We start from the raw sequence: 15,337 nt of genomic DNA, 5'->3' as shown, positions 1-15,337 counted from the left end.
AGACACAGATATGATACTTTAGCTATTCCTATTTTGGTGTTGGGGCAGGGAAAGAGCACAACTGTTGAGATGCCACCATTCTGAAACAAACTTTCTTTTCTATCCCCTATACTTAGCTTGACAAGTAGAGAAAAATAATCTCATCAAGTCAGGGTGATTTGCCCCTGGATATAGGCCTGCTTGATATACTTCAGTATTTAGCATGATGGGCAAGTTAAAAGATAGTAATGACTATCCCACCATCATATATTGGAATGACAGGAACTTAAGTCATGCTCACAACAACCCTGTAGGGAAGGAAGTGGAAGCCATATTTTTTTCAGCTTTATAAACAGAAAGCCTAGATTAAATGATGTATGAAGGATACAACTAGTACTGAATTAGAATTCAGATCGAAAATCCCTTGAGCAGCCTTCTTGTTCTACTGTACTATTTTCATTATTGTCCCTAAAGGAGTAGGGAGTACTTTTCACTTCATAGCATGTTGGAATTTGAACGGTTTTCAAAGCAATGGTCATTTTAAGAAAAATGTGTGGAAAAACACCCCAAAAAACAACAGCTTCTAAGGGAAGCAGAATTTGATTTTCCTTACCAGTTTTCTGAAACCTCTTAACTGAAAGTGTAAGAATGTCTGTACTAACATTCTCTGCTCTCTGAGAAGTAGGCTGGTGTACAATAATCTTCTATAGAAGTTTATACTCAGGGACAAAATCAAGGGATGCTCTAGAGTGAGTCTTTAGACTCAGAAGTTTTGTGTTTTCTCCTAGAAGGTTCATAGTACCTTTGATCAATCCAATCTACTTATCTATCTACTTGGAGCAACAACTCTATGGTTGAGGTGAAACTCTTCCCAGAGAGTATTGTACTTTTAGGGTGATCTGCCAAACCTTCTCAAAACTTACATTTGTGTCAGTAGTGGTCTGCAATCCAATTCTTCCAAAGCATCTAATTCTTCAGTATTGTAATACCTATCTATGCCTCTACATAGATATTCTTTAATAAGTTATTTATAATGTGTACTTAGGGATCCCTTAATTGCATTTTATAAAATTAAACATAATCATATATTCAAAAGCATAATGGGCCCTCATATGGAGTCTTAAAGTTTACTTGACTTTGAAGACTCTGAGACATAATCATTAATTTTTAATAACAATTATCCATCTTCTCCTTCATGTGATGCTGTTATATGGAAGGAAAGTGGATTTTTCAAAGCTGAAAAAGCCATTTGATTTGTATGTCTAATATTTCTGCTAGTAAATTTGTACAGTCATCGCTGAGCTTTGTAGAACCACAAACTGAATTATTTTCAAGACATGATGGTATACCTATAAGTAAATGTAGTGTCAGAACTTTAATTTTTGAAACATATCATATAAGGAATCATAATCTCCTATAATGACCAACATCACCCAAATGATGCAAGATTGTAAAGAACTCTTTACAAATATTTTATTGGTACCATCAAAATACCAGTCTTTATGAACTCAACAGTAAGTTCAATAAAGCCATGGCTCTAAAATCTTGCGATGTGCTACCTAACTCAAATATTCAATAGAGATATTCCTATGAAGGTAAGTTTAGATCAGTGCTTCTCAGGCTTGATTTCACATAAGAGTTACATGGGGATCTTGTTAAAAATCATATTCCTAATCAGGTGGTACCTGAGATTCAGATGGTGTAAATGTTGTGGATTTGGACAGTATGCTACAAAGAGCAACAGCCCAGGTCTTTTCTGGGTCACAAATGTTACGATGTCCAGTGGTTTGGCAATTTCCCTTCTATATTATATTGCTCATTTTGATGAAAGTGAAATGCAGAATGACAATCATTTCTGCACATTTTGTTTGTACCTTGTTTAGGTTTATCTCGCATAGGGGTCATGTAACCCTCTTCATCCAGCTCTCCTCGTGGGCTCCGTTCCGGGGCAAACACTGTGGGGTCAGCGCTGTACCTCTGGGTGCTGCTATCCTCCTGGACATGGGGTGCCGCTGGCTTGCGTAGGGTGCCGTTACAACAGGAGTCATCAAAAATCTCGGCTGTAGCCCCCTGAGCAAGTGGTGCTTCTGGGATCGTGCTGGTTGTGGCTCTGTAGGGCACAGGCACTCCTTGCTCGGCAGCAAACCCCCCATCTCGGTATACAAACTGGTTCTGTCAATAGAGAGACACATTTAGACAGAAGTTATTAGAAACAACAGTAAAAAAGAAATAGCCAAAAGGATAGTAAAACTTGTCTTTCAGACAAAAGCCAGAGTTTCTTAATTGTTTCCCCTGAATAGCTAACAAGTTTGAGTTACAACCACCTAAAATTCCAATTTTTCTTTAAAAGTAAACCTGGGGAAAGAATTTGGAAATACATATTTAAATGTCACTGACCACCTAGCACATGATCTCATATAAACTATTTCATGTTATTTTCCACAGTCACCTATTTTTGATATATAATTCAAATTTCATGACAAATGAAAGCATTATTAACTGTAGACAGTTGACATTAAGAACAGAGATTTGGATGGTGATATTTTCTTCCTGCCATCTCTTCTGCGGTTGCTATGACTTTGAGTCCTCATTACAGAGACTCTGACTTTTTAGCACACAACCTATAATCATGGAAATAATGATAAATTCCTCAACTAGAAGCATAATTTCTGAGTCCAGGTAAACCCTTCAAGAAAAAATTGAAAGCTACTTTTGATGCTTGGCCTCTCAGTTTTGGATTATCTACAGAGATAAAACATATCCACAAAGCCAGCTCTACCATCTATAGCAAATTCTTAACTCACTGTTGGCAAAAGCAAAATGAGGAAACTATAGGGAGACAAGAGAGAAGAAACATGATAAGCAAAGACCAAAAATACTAAAAGATGAAGGTTGATCATGAAATACTTACTCCTGACATGGGGGTGTAGGCAGGAGGAGGGCTGTGTCCAATTTCACTCTAATAGGAAAGAAAAATGGAATGATGGATATAATAAGAGGTAATATGAATGAAAAGAAAAAAAAAGAAAAAAGAAAAGAAAAGCCACATGAATTGTATGAACCAAAGGGGAAAACATGCACAACAGTGAAGTTTGCTAAATGGTAAAATTTTATGCACTCTGGCTACAAATGAGTTAATTTTTATGTTTTGAGAATATTAAATATTTTAATTCAATCCCTGAAAAGAAAAATAATATAGAAATAAAGTAAAATTTTAAATAGATTAAAAATTAAGTTGATAATGAATATTTTTCTGATTAACCCTAGAAGAAAGACAAAAATGGTAAATAATTAACTACAGTTTTAAATAAAGAACCATTTCCTTCCTTACATGTTGTATGGCTAAAATGGCCATATACCACAGCACTGATTCTCTCTTATAAAAAGGAACTTATCCACAAGGAGATGGAAGTGGGTTTCAATTTTCCTTGAATAATTTTTATTACCAAGTTACATTTATTTTCACTATTGCAGCAAAGGGTCAATTTCTTACCCTTTCCTTTAAAAAAAAAATACATACTATTTTCTCCTCAGTCTGATTTTTTGTAAGTTAAGAAACAAGAAAATCTTGGAAAATTAATTATCTTCCTGGAACTATGCTTTGCATACATTACTTTCATGTATTTAGAATCAGTTAAAATTAGATTTCAGTTTTTAAAAAAGGGCATCTGTATTCTTATAACTTAATACTCCATCCTATGGGCTAAATAAAAGTAGATATAAAAATATGATAAAATATTAAGGATAATATTCCTTAGGGTAAGTAGAGGGGTGATGTGAATATCAGCACCATTTCTTAATAATATACATATTTTACATACATTTCTTGAGAATCTACTATCTATGTGCCAGGCACTTTCCTGGACAACGGAGATAATGAATAATGCAGATAAAAATCGTTGCTTTTAGGAAGTTTGCATTCTCTGCATACATGTATGAAACTCGGCTAAGTATTATTCCAGGCCAGTGTTTTTCACTTTAGATATTCATAAAACAAACTCCAAGAAAAATATGGTTCCATGGAGATTAACTGTTTAATGTAAATTAATAGCAACCAGATAACACAATTTCTTATAATTAATGTAGTCTCCTGGACTAATCAAGGACCAAGGTCTGAAATCTTACATTAAGTTTACATTTTAACTTTCTTCAAAACTTCAGTCATTTACATGATGGGATAGAAACTATTGATCTCTTTCCTTCTCTAATAACTAAGAACGTCTTAAAGATATATTTAGAGACATATTTAATATGCTAAGCATAGGAGGTAGTATTGTCCAGGAGACACATTGTTTTATGATTTGTCAGATCTCTAGCCCCAGTTCCAGTTACAAGTGATGTGGTCAGTCGTGAAGCACCTCAGATCTCATTTTTATCCTTGGCCTCTCACTCCTTGTATCTTAATGAAGACAAAGTAAGAAGGTGTATAGAAATGAACTTGGTAAGCTGTGTACTACTATAAAAACATAGAGGATAGATAAAAATTTAAGCATTCACATCTGCTAAATCAGATTTTTAAAGTCAAGCAATCAAAATGCCAAAGCTACTGATCAAGAGGCATTTAAAAATGCTTCCTAGGGCACCTGGGTGGCTCAGTCTGTTACGCATCTGCCTTCACAGGTCATGATCTCAAGGTCCTGGGGTCGAACCCTGCCCTGGGCTCCCTGTCAGCTTCTCTCTCTCTGCCTCTCCCTCTGCTCATGCTCTCTCTCTCTCTCTCTCTCAAATAAATAAATAAAATCTTTAAAAAATTTTTTTTAAATTAAAAAAAATGCTTCCCTGTTTTCCACATCATTTTCAGTATAGGTATATTTTGTTATCTTTTAGAAAGATATAAAATTAAATACACTTTTTCATAAAATTTGAGGGGAAATTTGCCATATAATCCAGTAATATGGAAAATAGAGAGATGGTATGGGAAATACGACTAGTGCCTGGAGGAACTTTATCATATTATAGACCTTGGCCTTTACCCTATCATTAAAACCCAATTATTGAGCAAGCATTTGACAAATATTTATTAAACCTCTACCGTGAAAGCACAGGAACTATGGTAGATGCTGGAGATACCATGAGACACTAGGAGAGACAGAGATAGAACCACTGGCCTTTTGCAATTTATACTGAACGATCAAATATTACTGGAGATTATCAGAAGAAAGGCAAGAGTAAGACGAAGCTGCGGTGAATTTATTTGAATTCTACGATTGCATATTAGAAGACAGCTATTCCAAAATATGAGTAATTACTGCCATTCCTTTCACCTCTTACATTACAATAGTTCCCGTACTGGGTAGCGTTGGACTAGAATCACAGCTCAGGAAACGGCACCGACGGCTATGGCTATCCAGTTTGATTTTTTTTTTTTTTTAAGATTTTATTTATTTATTTGTCAGGGATAGAGGGAGAGAGAGCGAGCGAGCATAGGCAGACAGAGAGGCAGGCAGAGGCAGAGGGAGAAGCAGGCTCCCTGCCAAGCAAGGAGCCCGATGTGGGACTCGATCCCAGGACACTGGGATCATGACCTGAGCCGAAGGCAGCTGCCTAACCAACTGAGCCACCCAGGCGTCCCTATCCAGTTTGATTTTTATAAAACTTGAGGGATAAGTGATGAAAGGAAAAACCCGTAAATTATACTTTATCAGGAAATGCTTTATTATATATATTCATGGCTAGACTGCCTTCGATTGTAAAAAGGTTGTGTTAAAAATAACTGGACCTCTTGGGGCACCTGGGTGGCTCAGATGTTTGGGCATCTGCCTTCAGCTCAGGTCATGACTCCCGGGTCCTGGGATCGAGTCCTACATCGGGCTCTCTGCTCAGTGGGGAGTCGGCTTCTCCCTCTGCCACTCTCTCTCTCTCTCCCTCTCTCTGACTCTCATGAATGAATAAACAAAATCTTTAAAAAAAAAATAAAAAACATAACGACCTCTTGAAAAGAGGCCATGCTGTATTAGAATGCAGGCGCTGTCCCTGCTTTGACAAGTCTTTCCATCAGCCTCCTGCCAAATCTGGATCTGGACACGCTGCCAGATACCATCACAGTAACAGGAGTGTCTTCATGCTCTTTCTAGTTTTCTACATTAAAATTGGGGGGGGGGGGGAATGCTAAGCAAAATCCCTTTAGCATTCATTGATTTTAGGGCTACTGGCTTTTTTTTAATTTTTCTGTTTCCATTTTTTTTCATTTGCTTTTTTTTTTTCTGTTTTCCATGATAAAAAGCACCTCATTCATTTTCCCCCTGGAAGGGCAATGCAGCTACAAGGGAACATCTGTGAGGCCAATTAGCCGGGCTGGAAATGTGATATAATTGTTGTTTAAATATATTTAAATTACATGTTAATCACTATGTCATAATTTATAGGCTTTGAAAATAACTTTTTGTACTTAAGAGCCAAGCCAGATTTTACTTGTTTTTGCTGTTTTTAGTTTGTAACAAGCTCTTCTCATTCCCCGCCCCACTCCCTTCCAATTCCCTACACTGGAAGAGCTAAACTTTTAATATGGGAAAGAATGACAGCTGCAAGTAAATTGGTTGAGTAAAAATTAAGATCCCCACAGTCAGAACACGCTGGAGTGACCTTAAAGTTCTGAGCAGAACAAAGCAGTGCTCTCAGTTAAAAGGCTTTTGTTTTTTTTCATCGTGCCATTTTCTGCTGTCCATCAAAGCCCAGCTTTGTGGATCTTCAGGAAGTACAGAGTGCATCTGTTCAATTAGCTGGTAAGGGGATTTACTGTCAGCACCACAGAGCTAGAAAGAGGTGGGCTATCAACTGGCAGGTGTAGGAAGTTTGTTTCTGGTGTGGGGGGGATTTGTAAGGGTGATGGAGAGAGTCAAGTTTAATTTTGTGGCCCTATCACCCGGACATTGTATGATTAACTTGGACTCAGACGCCAGAGGTTATAGAGAAGGCAAATATCAGCCAAAGTATCAAATGTGGTGTTAAATGCACTTTGCATACATCATGTTCTGAAATTTGCATTTCAGTTTGAATGATAAAAATATGAAACTGTCTTATAACAGGCGCTGTATTTCTCATATTTATTGTTTTAATTAGAGCATTATATTGTTTAATATTGCTCCTGGGGAATTTTAAATTGTTAACCAGATGGGTTTTGTCTTTTAATATTTTTTTAAAATATCATACAAATCCATGTTCTTAGGAAACAAAAATACATACTTAATGCCTAACCTCTATCTAAATTAAACATGCACTTAACCAGAGAGGGTTTTATTTAACCAGAGAGGGTTTTATTTTTTATCTTTAGATAATTGTTCCTATCAATATTAACTATAGGATTAAAGTTTCTAGGGTCAAGAAACACTCTAAATCCTTTTAACTAAAACAGAACGTATCTCTGTAAGATGTTACTAATCCATCAGCACTCATTTATTACCTAAACACATGTCACTATTAAGGGTTCTCAACATTTTATCTTCCCTGGCATGTATTCTTAACACTGCGATGGGCCTTTTCACATTGTTACAGGTCAGGTAGCAGACAGATAAAATGTTTTTTGCATTACGTCCAAGTCCTGGTGCCTGGTTATAACTTATGTATTTTTTCACAATCGAGTTCAACATATCAATGCTTGAGGCACCTAGATTTAGAAACTTCATTTTTCATAAAGCAGGCAAAAGAAAGCAAAGTGTGTCCATGTATGAAAAAATCAGCAAGAATGGGAGAAACCCTACTGAATCTAGGTAGGCAGCTGGCTAATACATTCATGCGCACACACACACACATACACATATGTATATACAAATTCCACAAAACACCTTTTGTTTATTTATGTATGTGGTTATTTTTATTAATGTACTCATCCATCTACTTAGTTTGATTATGTGGAATGCTGCTTTTTGGTTCAAGAAGTACAAACTTCCAGTTATAAAATAAAGTCACGGGGATATAATGTACAGCATGGAGAATAGAGTCGATCACACTGTCTTAACTTTGTAAGTGCAGAGAGTAACTACACTTATTGTGGTGATCATTTTGCAATGTATACAAATGTTGAATCTTTATACTGTATACCTAAAAATAATATGTATTGTATGTCAATTATACCTCAACAAAAATATGGATATTGTTATAGATATTATAAAAAAAAAAGGCATATGTTTCTTTGATAATCAATAAAAAAAAACAATCGGGAACACAAGGAGAAATATAAAACTACATTCCAAATTTAAAAATCAAACATAAAGCAAAATTAAATATAGGATGATTCAGACTCTTTAGAGAAGAAGCAGCAGCAAAAAAGAATCACACTGAAAAACAATTAAAAAATAGAAAAATAAAGAAACTTTAAGTTTTTACTCGATCATACACAAAATAAATAAATAAGGATATAACAATAAATAAAAATACACAGAATTATATAATAGTATTTTAAATACATCAACAAATAGTTAATAATAGGCCTGTGATTCAGTTGAAGGAATACTAACTTGGGCTCTCATCCTTTGTTCCTTTTTCATTAACCCTAGGACATCTTACCTCTCTCATATGTCTCCTCTACTCTATTACTAAAACAGAATGTCTAATGAAGGGAAGCTATGAATGGTATCAGTCAATATGAATGGGAGTCAATCCAAAATTTACAAATTGTAGAGGATGCTTTTTATAAACACTAATAACTCTACTTTCCTAACTCAGTTCTTGAAGTCCAATTAATTATAATGTCTATTCTGTTTCACAGAAATGTATTATAATTCTGCTTCACAGAATAGACATTATATATCTATTAGCCATCTATATGATGGCTAGTATATATAACCGTCTATATGACGGCTCTTAGGCAAATTGAGAAATAGGAAGCAAGACTCACATGTGTCCTGTACCTACCATATGTCAAAGACTATCTTAGGTTTTATTTATTCTTATAACCTTTCAAGGTACATATCATCACTAAAAATCATGACTTGCATTTTACAGATGAGGAAAAGGAGGACCAGGGAAGTTCCTCTGTGTACACACAGCCCTTAGTGGCTATCTGACTCTGTTACCCTTTATCATGCATGCCACATGTAGATTTTGACTTTAGTATATCTTTAGTATATCTTATCTGTACCCTCTCTCTGCCGTGACATAGTGCCTTAACTCTTCTCTTAAATGAATTCTCACAATTTTTTTCTTGTGAAAAATTAATTTATAGTCCTTCATCCTGGTACATATTCTAAATATCTTTTGTGGTTAGTTGGTTTCTGGCAATTTTCTTGTATATGTTTATATTTCTCTTCAGAAATGTGTTGTGGTATTTGAAACTTTTTTGTAGTTATCACCCAGCTTTTAGTTAACACATGCTGTTAGAAATTTAAAGAGGAAAACTTCTAGGTTTCTTAAAGACCTTTTACTAGTTCATTTCAGTAAGAAAAAACATTTTAGTTTTTCTTAAATTTTTTAACCTGTCTTTAAGAACATTTGTTTCAATTGCAGCATCTTTGTTTAAGAGTAAAAATGAAATCAGTAAGTCTTTATGATGTCCAAATTCTTGGGAAATCTAAATCTTTAAGTGATGCCTAAAATTGCCTCTCTGTTTGAAAGTTTTTTAACCCAACATCATGAAGAATATTCAATGAAGACGTCTTAGTACATGAGCAATGCATTGAGGCCAGGAAATTCTGAAGACAGCAACTCCACAGATCTGTAACCAGCAGTCACCTATAGTCCTTCTGCCTATAGGGTTGTTTTCTTAAATATTTTGCCACTAATCCATGGGATCTTTAACAAATCCCTTAATCTATTGGACCCTCAATTTACTTATCTTTGAAAACAGAAGTCAGACTATGGAACAGGCAATGGGAAAAATCACTTTTAACCATCAAGTTATTTGTACATAAGATGAATATTCTGCCTAATGACATTACTCAAGAATTTGAAATGCTATACCCTGCCCTAGGTATAATATGCTTCCTTTTGTGTTATTAATGAAGACTTAAAATCACAATTTTAGGTTTTTGTGTGTACATGTATCTATGCATTCATACACATACTAAGAAAATTAATAGCTTAAAACAAAACAACAGGCTTATTGAACCCACTCAAATTGACAACTTTTTTTTTTCTTTTTAACAGACTGTCAGATCATTTGTGGCTTGTTTTTGTTTTTTTTTTTTTTTTTCTGTTTTTCACCTGTGGATATTGTTTATCAACTAAATAAATCTTGTTCCCTAAGACACTAGGTATAACAGTTCTATTTAGTAATTATCTCTTTAGTGGTTGTTTGGAGTTATTTTTATTTACTTGTTAATAATAAGGCAATCGTAAAATATTGAATAGTTCAACTTCTTCCTTAGCAAAAATCCAAGCATGGGGAAATTTTATTATATATTTAAAATAGCAATAACAGTATTTAGAGTAATCTCTGTGTGAGAATGTAAATAGGAAGGACCTAGTTAAATCATGAGAGTTTGAAAGCAGTATGATGAGAAACAGAATTGTAAATTTTATAAATCTAATTTTGGCATGTCGATTTTATTCAGTGTCTTAATGATAGGTATTGACAATAAGCAAACAATTTAACATAATACAGATAAGGCTTTCAGTGTTCACTTCATTTCAGTCCTGGACCAGGTTGGAAATATGTTCAGTTATGCTAGTTTATGCAAAGTGTTTACCAGATAAAAAGTGAATTTGTAACAATGGCTGATTCATCCAACCACTACTCTTTAAGCTACCAGGTGGCACAGCTGTTGCTGTAAGGAGAGAGATTTCTCATGGTCCACCTGGAATTAGGACAGCTGGTTCATGAGAGCTGATCTGAATAATGTACTGTGGATACTTGGGTACAGCTACTGACAGAGCAAACAGCACGTGGCTGTCCCACCAGCCCAGAGCAAACACCAGTTACATTTCACAGAAACAGGATGGTATTTACAACTGATCTGAGCCAAAATGAATATCAGATTGAAGGTAGCACCCCAAGAGAAAAAAGTTCTTCCCAAGAGTTACTTGTTGGCTATAGTCTAAGTAGTTGCACCATTTTCAAAAATACCCTATTTTCACAAGGTCACACAGCTAGTTACTAACAAGCCAAAGTCAATAGACATAAAACATTATGGTTTATAATGGGGAAAAAAAAAATCTACTTGATGTTCTTGGAATATCTAAGTCAGGGGCAACATAGTAAAACTGTTAAGAAGGTGAGACCTGATCTCAGTGTTTCCTCACCAAGCTTGACTTCTTAGTTTCCCGCCTAGTTTTATTTACTTTCCACGAACAGGCTACAGAGCCCACTGATTCCAGCCCTGGTTCTACTGGAAAAGCGACTATATCTTATAGCCTCCTTGCAAAGAAGGTGTACCATTCTGAGTTACTGAACTCACACCCTGTATTATGTTTATTGATTCAAGGAAATTATTAACTTATTATGTTCCCTGTGTGAATGATTTATCGCTGTATTGTAGTTGTTTATTTACTCCGTTAGTATACTTTCTTCCATATACCGTGAGCGGATTCACAAGAGGACTTATGCTAATTGTCACGATAGCCTCAATGCCTAACACAAACTAGAGACATGGACATGGTGAAATTTTCAGCAAAAGTATATTGGACCAAAGGGTGGATGGATAGTTAGGAAAGTATATGAAACCCAAGGAGTGGCTTTATTAATGAGAATCTTGGGGACTCCCCCTAGCCAGCCGGCAAGTTATGCTTTACTGGATATGATTTTATCATCCCTGGAATTATATATTATACACATCATAGCCTATAGATACTGAGGATGAGTCTTAAATTGAAATTGAACCCTCATACAGTAATCTGAATATTATCTCTCATCTAGTACACTTACTCTTCTTACCAGTGATTACTCTTTCCGGAGGCATTGCTTGAAATCTTAATTCTTGGGGCAAAAAAAAAAAAAAAATAGAAAAAGAAAAAGAAAAAAATCTTCTTAAAGTGAGTAGTTCCAAATGCAGCACATATTTCCCATGTAGTTATAAAACTTCAAGATTCTATCACTAGTATGATAACGACCTCTTGAGACATCTTTGTATTTCCTAATGCTTTGGCGGTCTAGCAAACTCAGGCTTTGGCTTTCACCCTGAAGATATAAATTGTTAACTAAGAACACTACGAAACACAGACATAAGGATAAAGTGCCATGGGGCAGATGGAAAACGCAGTTTTGGCCCATCAGGTCAAACACAAATCCCGATTAGTATCTGTTTAAGTGGTACACACCACCCACCTGGATTTCTACACTGTGGTGCAAAACAGACCCTGGCGGGGAAGGATCACTTTAAGTTTTTCAAAAAGCAGTTTTAGAGTAATTATGGCTGAATAGTATCGAAAATCGAAAATCTAAGTAATAAATAAATGAAATTCTAAAAGTTACAGAGTGGGTTTCTCAAGAAGGGAAGAAGCGGAAGGAGGGGAGCCCCGGAAGAGGAAACACCGCGGTCTAGCGTGCTGCCCCCGCGGGTCAGTTTTCTTCAGCGCTTAGTGTCCTCCTCTGTAAAATGGGAACATTTTGTTCCTGCCTGCTTTACGAATTTTACAAGTTTGTTTTCATGTTAAATGTCTTTGAATAAAGTAATGTAAAATACACGTATGTGACATGGTATTTTTTTTCTAGTTAAAGAAAATACAGCTGAATCCTGACTTGTCCAAGTATCACTCACGCAAGACCACACTAACTGCTGCAAATCAAATAAGCACATGTTTCTTAGCAGCATAAGAGCCCTCATACAGCTAAATATTGCTCTATGTGCCAAGAGGCTATTTTGCAAATTTGGGAACACATATTTCATTGGAAACCACTGTCAAAAATGATTGGTGTTATTTATTTTTTTTTTTAAGATTTTATTTATTTGTTTGACAGAGAGAGAGATCACAAGTAGGCAGAGAGGCAGGCAGAGGCAGAGGGGGAAGCTGATGCGGGGCTCGATCCCAGGACCCTGAGACCATGACCTGAGCCGAAGGCAGACGCTTAACCCACTGAGCCACTCAGGCACCCCCAAAAATGATTGAAGTTATTGATGTAAGTAAAATAGAGGGTGATAATCAACAGGTTTCCCTTGAATGCATATTGGTTATTACACCATTCAAAGCCATTGTAAAATAGTCCTTTGACAATTAAAAATCACGGTGTTTTTCTTGGTACCACGGTAAATCAAAACAAGACCCCACAGGACTCTCTTCCACCCCTTAGTCACAGAAAGGTGCATATTCTACGTCCAAAGATAAATTCTTTAATGCAACTAAAATAAATTAACTGAGTGACCTAATAGTAGAGATTATGATAAACTAAAATAAAATCTTCATTACTTTTGTTTTCTTTAGATGATGGGGGTGAGAAAGTCAATGAAACACAAACATTAGAAATTCACATCTCTGCCGAGTATGTGTTGGCCTTGATTTTCCTGAATCACTGCTAGTGAACACTTGAACGCATCCAGACAGACTCCTAATAAGATATGTCTCAGAATTCATGCTGGGGCATTGTCAACAGGCCAAGGAGAAGTCCTCAGTGCTGAACGCGTGCTTAGATTGATTTTTTTTTCTTCCCTGTGATTGTGAATCTTTTCAGGGAAAGCTGCCACATTAAGGGCAGCACGTGGTAATGCAAGAAATGTTTGAACTCTCAGACTCCGGCGGAGAAGGAATTCCTGTGTGTCACCTCTTTAACACATTAAGCATTTTATAGATTTTAAAAGCACACTAAACTTCTTCAAGAAAGATACGTCTCGGAAAGAAAGTAGCTGAGTTACAGAAAAGTGCTTAGATTTACGACCCTGAAATAATTTGATAAATGACTTGGGAGTTGGGAAAAATAAAATAGATTGGACTCTCGCACATATTACATACCCTGGGCTTTCTCCCAAGGACTACCAAACAAACCAAAAAAGTACTAGACAGATAAGAAAAGTCCCTAGTATTTTTCCCAGGCCCCTTTGTCCTTTATTACAGAGTATTATTATGCCAGAGTAATTATTATTCATCATTTCGAAAGGAAGATATTCAGGCAATGTGCAGCTATGTTTTGACAAAAGAAAATATTAATGCTCCATCTTACAAATACAATCACAAAGGAGAGGAAGACTGCCTTTCTTGCTATAAATCTTACGTGGTAAGTCACCCCAGGCTCTCTCAAGAATCTTTACTATTTTTATTACTTACAAACACATCTAAGAGTTTTAGAAGCTGTTTTAATTCATCTGCATCATCTTTTAGGGTGACAAGCTCCTGAAATATATGAGCAACCAGTTGTGTTAATATCTCACCTCCTCTCGTATTTGTTCCAAATTTACTCATCTGAGTATTAAAAAGATAGCTAGTAAAACCTTAGATTTTGCCAGAAACAGTAAGTGAGAAGAGGACATTCCGATCACTCCTAGGACTGATCTCTCAAATCATTATTGAGAGGTAGGTAACCAAAAGCTCAGGCAAGAGAAATTCAAAGTAATATTAGGAATCTGAGAGAACTTCCAGGATTTTCATCCAGCCTGTTACCATACAAAAGCATATTGGATGTCAATTATGCAGGAGGAGAAGATATTTCCAAGAGAGCTTGACACAAGCCCAGGTTGTGAATTATTTGCTTTGAAATACCTTCATATTCTCCTGCTTATAAATTCTGGTCAAGAGAAAAGCAAAAACAAGTAACAAGCACATCCTAAGCATATGGTCAGATGAACATTCATAAAATGTTTATCAGCCCACAAATAAAATTTTTAAAAATGCTGGACCATCCTCCTCCAGAAAGGAGGAAAGAAGCACAATAAATAAAGGGTTCTTTGTTTTTATATTACATTTTTGGAGCCAGCAACATCCATCTTGAGTTTCTAAATACCAGAAGCCCCAAAGGAAGATTTCACTAATACGCTGTTTAAGCCAACAATACATTCATTCCTGGCAGCCCTTACTCTTGCATATTTCCTCACCTTCCCTGCCCAGAATGAATTTACATTAAACCGATAAAGCTGAGAGCTTCAGGATCTTCAATTGTATAGCCTGGGAAAGGCTGGGAAAGAACCCATCATAGGTTCTCATGGTTTTGGAATTTGGTAAATCTTGCAAAAGTAAGATTTTTATTTTTGTATTCTTTTTCTAAAAGAGGCTTTACCCCTACTTTCTTTCCTTTTTTTTTTTTTTTTTTTTAATTAATTTGACAGAGAGAGATCACAAGTAGACAGAGAGGCAGGCAGAGAGAGAGAGAGAGAGAGAAGCAGGCTCCCTGCTGAACAGAGAATCCAATGTGGGACTCGATCCCAGGACCCTGAGATCATGACCTGAACCGAAGGCAGTGGCTTAACCCACTGAGCCACCCAGGCGCCCCTTTACCCCTACTTTCAATGATGTGTCTGGCTCCACATAACCTTGATCCAGCCAAGTTTTACCCTCACTTTCC

General features: G+C 36.1%; 1 protein-coding gene across 1 annotated transcript in view; it reads right to left on the bottom strand.

Annotated features, from left to right (window-relative positions):
- Positions 1-15,337, bottom strand: part of ERBB4 (erb-b2 receptor tyrosine kinase 4) — a 1,180,328-nt gene that overhangs the window by 9,224 nt on the left and 1,155,767 nt on the right. Inside the window, exons 26-27 of the mRNA XM_059168147.1 lie at positions 2,891-2,938; positions 1,854-2,151 (exon numbers count right to left, since the gene is read on the bottom strand). Coding sequence (XP_059024130.1) covers positions 1,854-2,151; positions 2,891-2,938 — 346 coding nt within the window. The remainder of the gene's footprint in view (positions 1-1,853; positions 2,152-2,890; positions 2,939-15,337) is intronic.

The sequence above is a fragment of the Mustela lutreola genome, chromosome 3, assembly GCF_030435805.1.
Source record: "Mustela lutreola isolate mMusLut2 chromosome 3, mMusLut2.pri, whole genome shotgun sequence".
NCBI classification, from domain to species: Eukaryota; Metazoa; Chordata; class Mammalia; order Carnivora; family Mustelidae; genus Mustela; species Mustela lutreola.
This window is presented reverse-complemented; position numbering and strand designations above follow the sequence as displayed.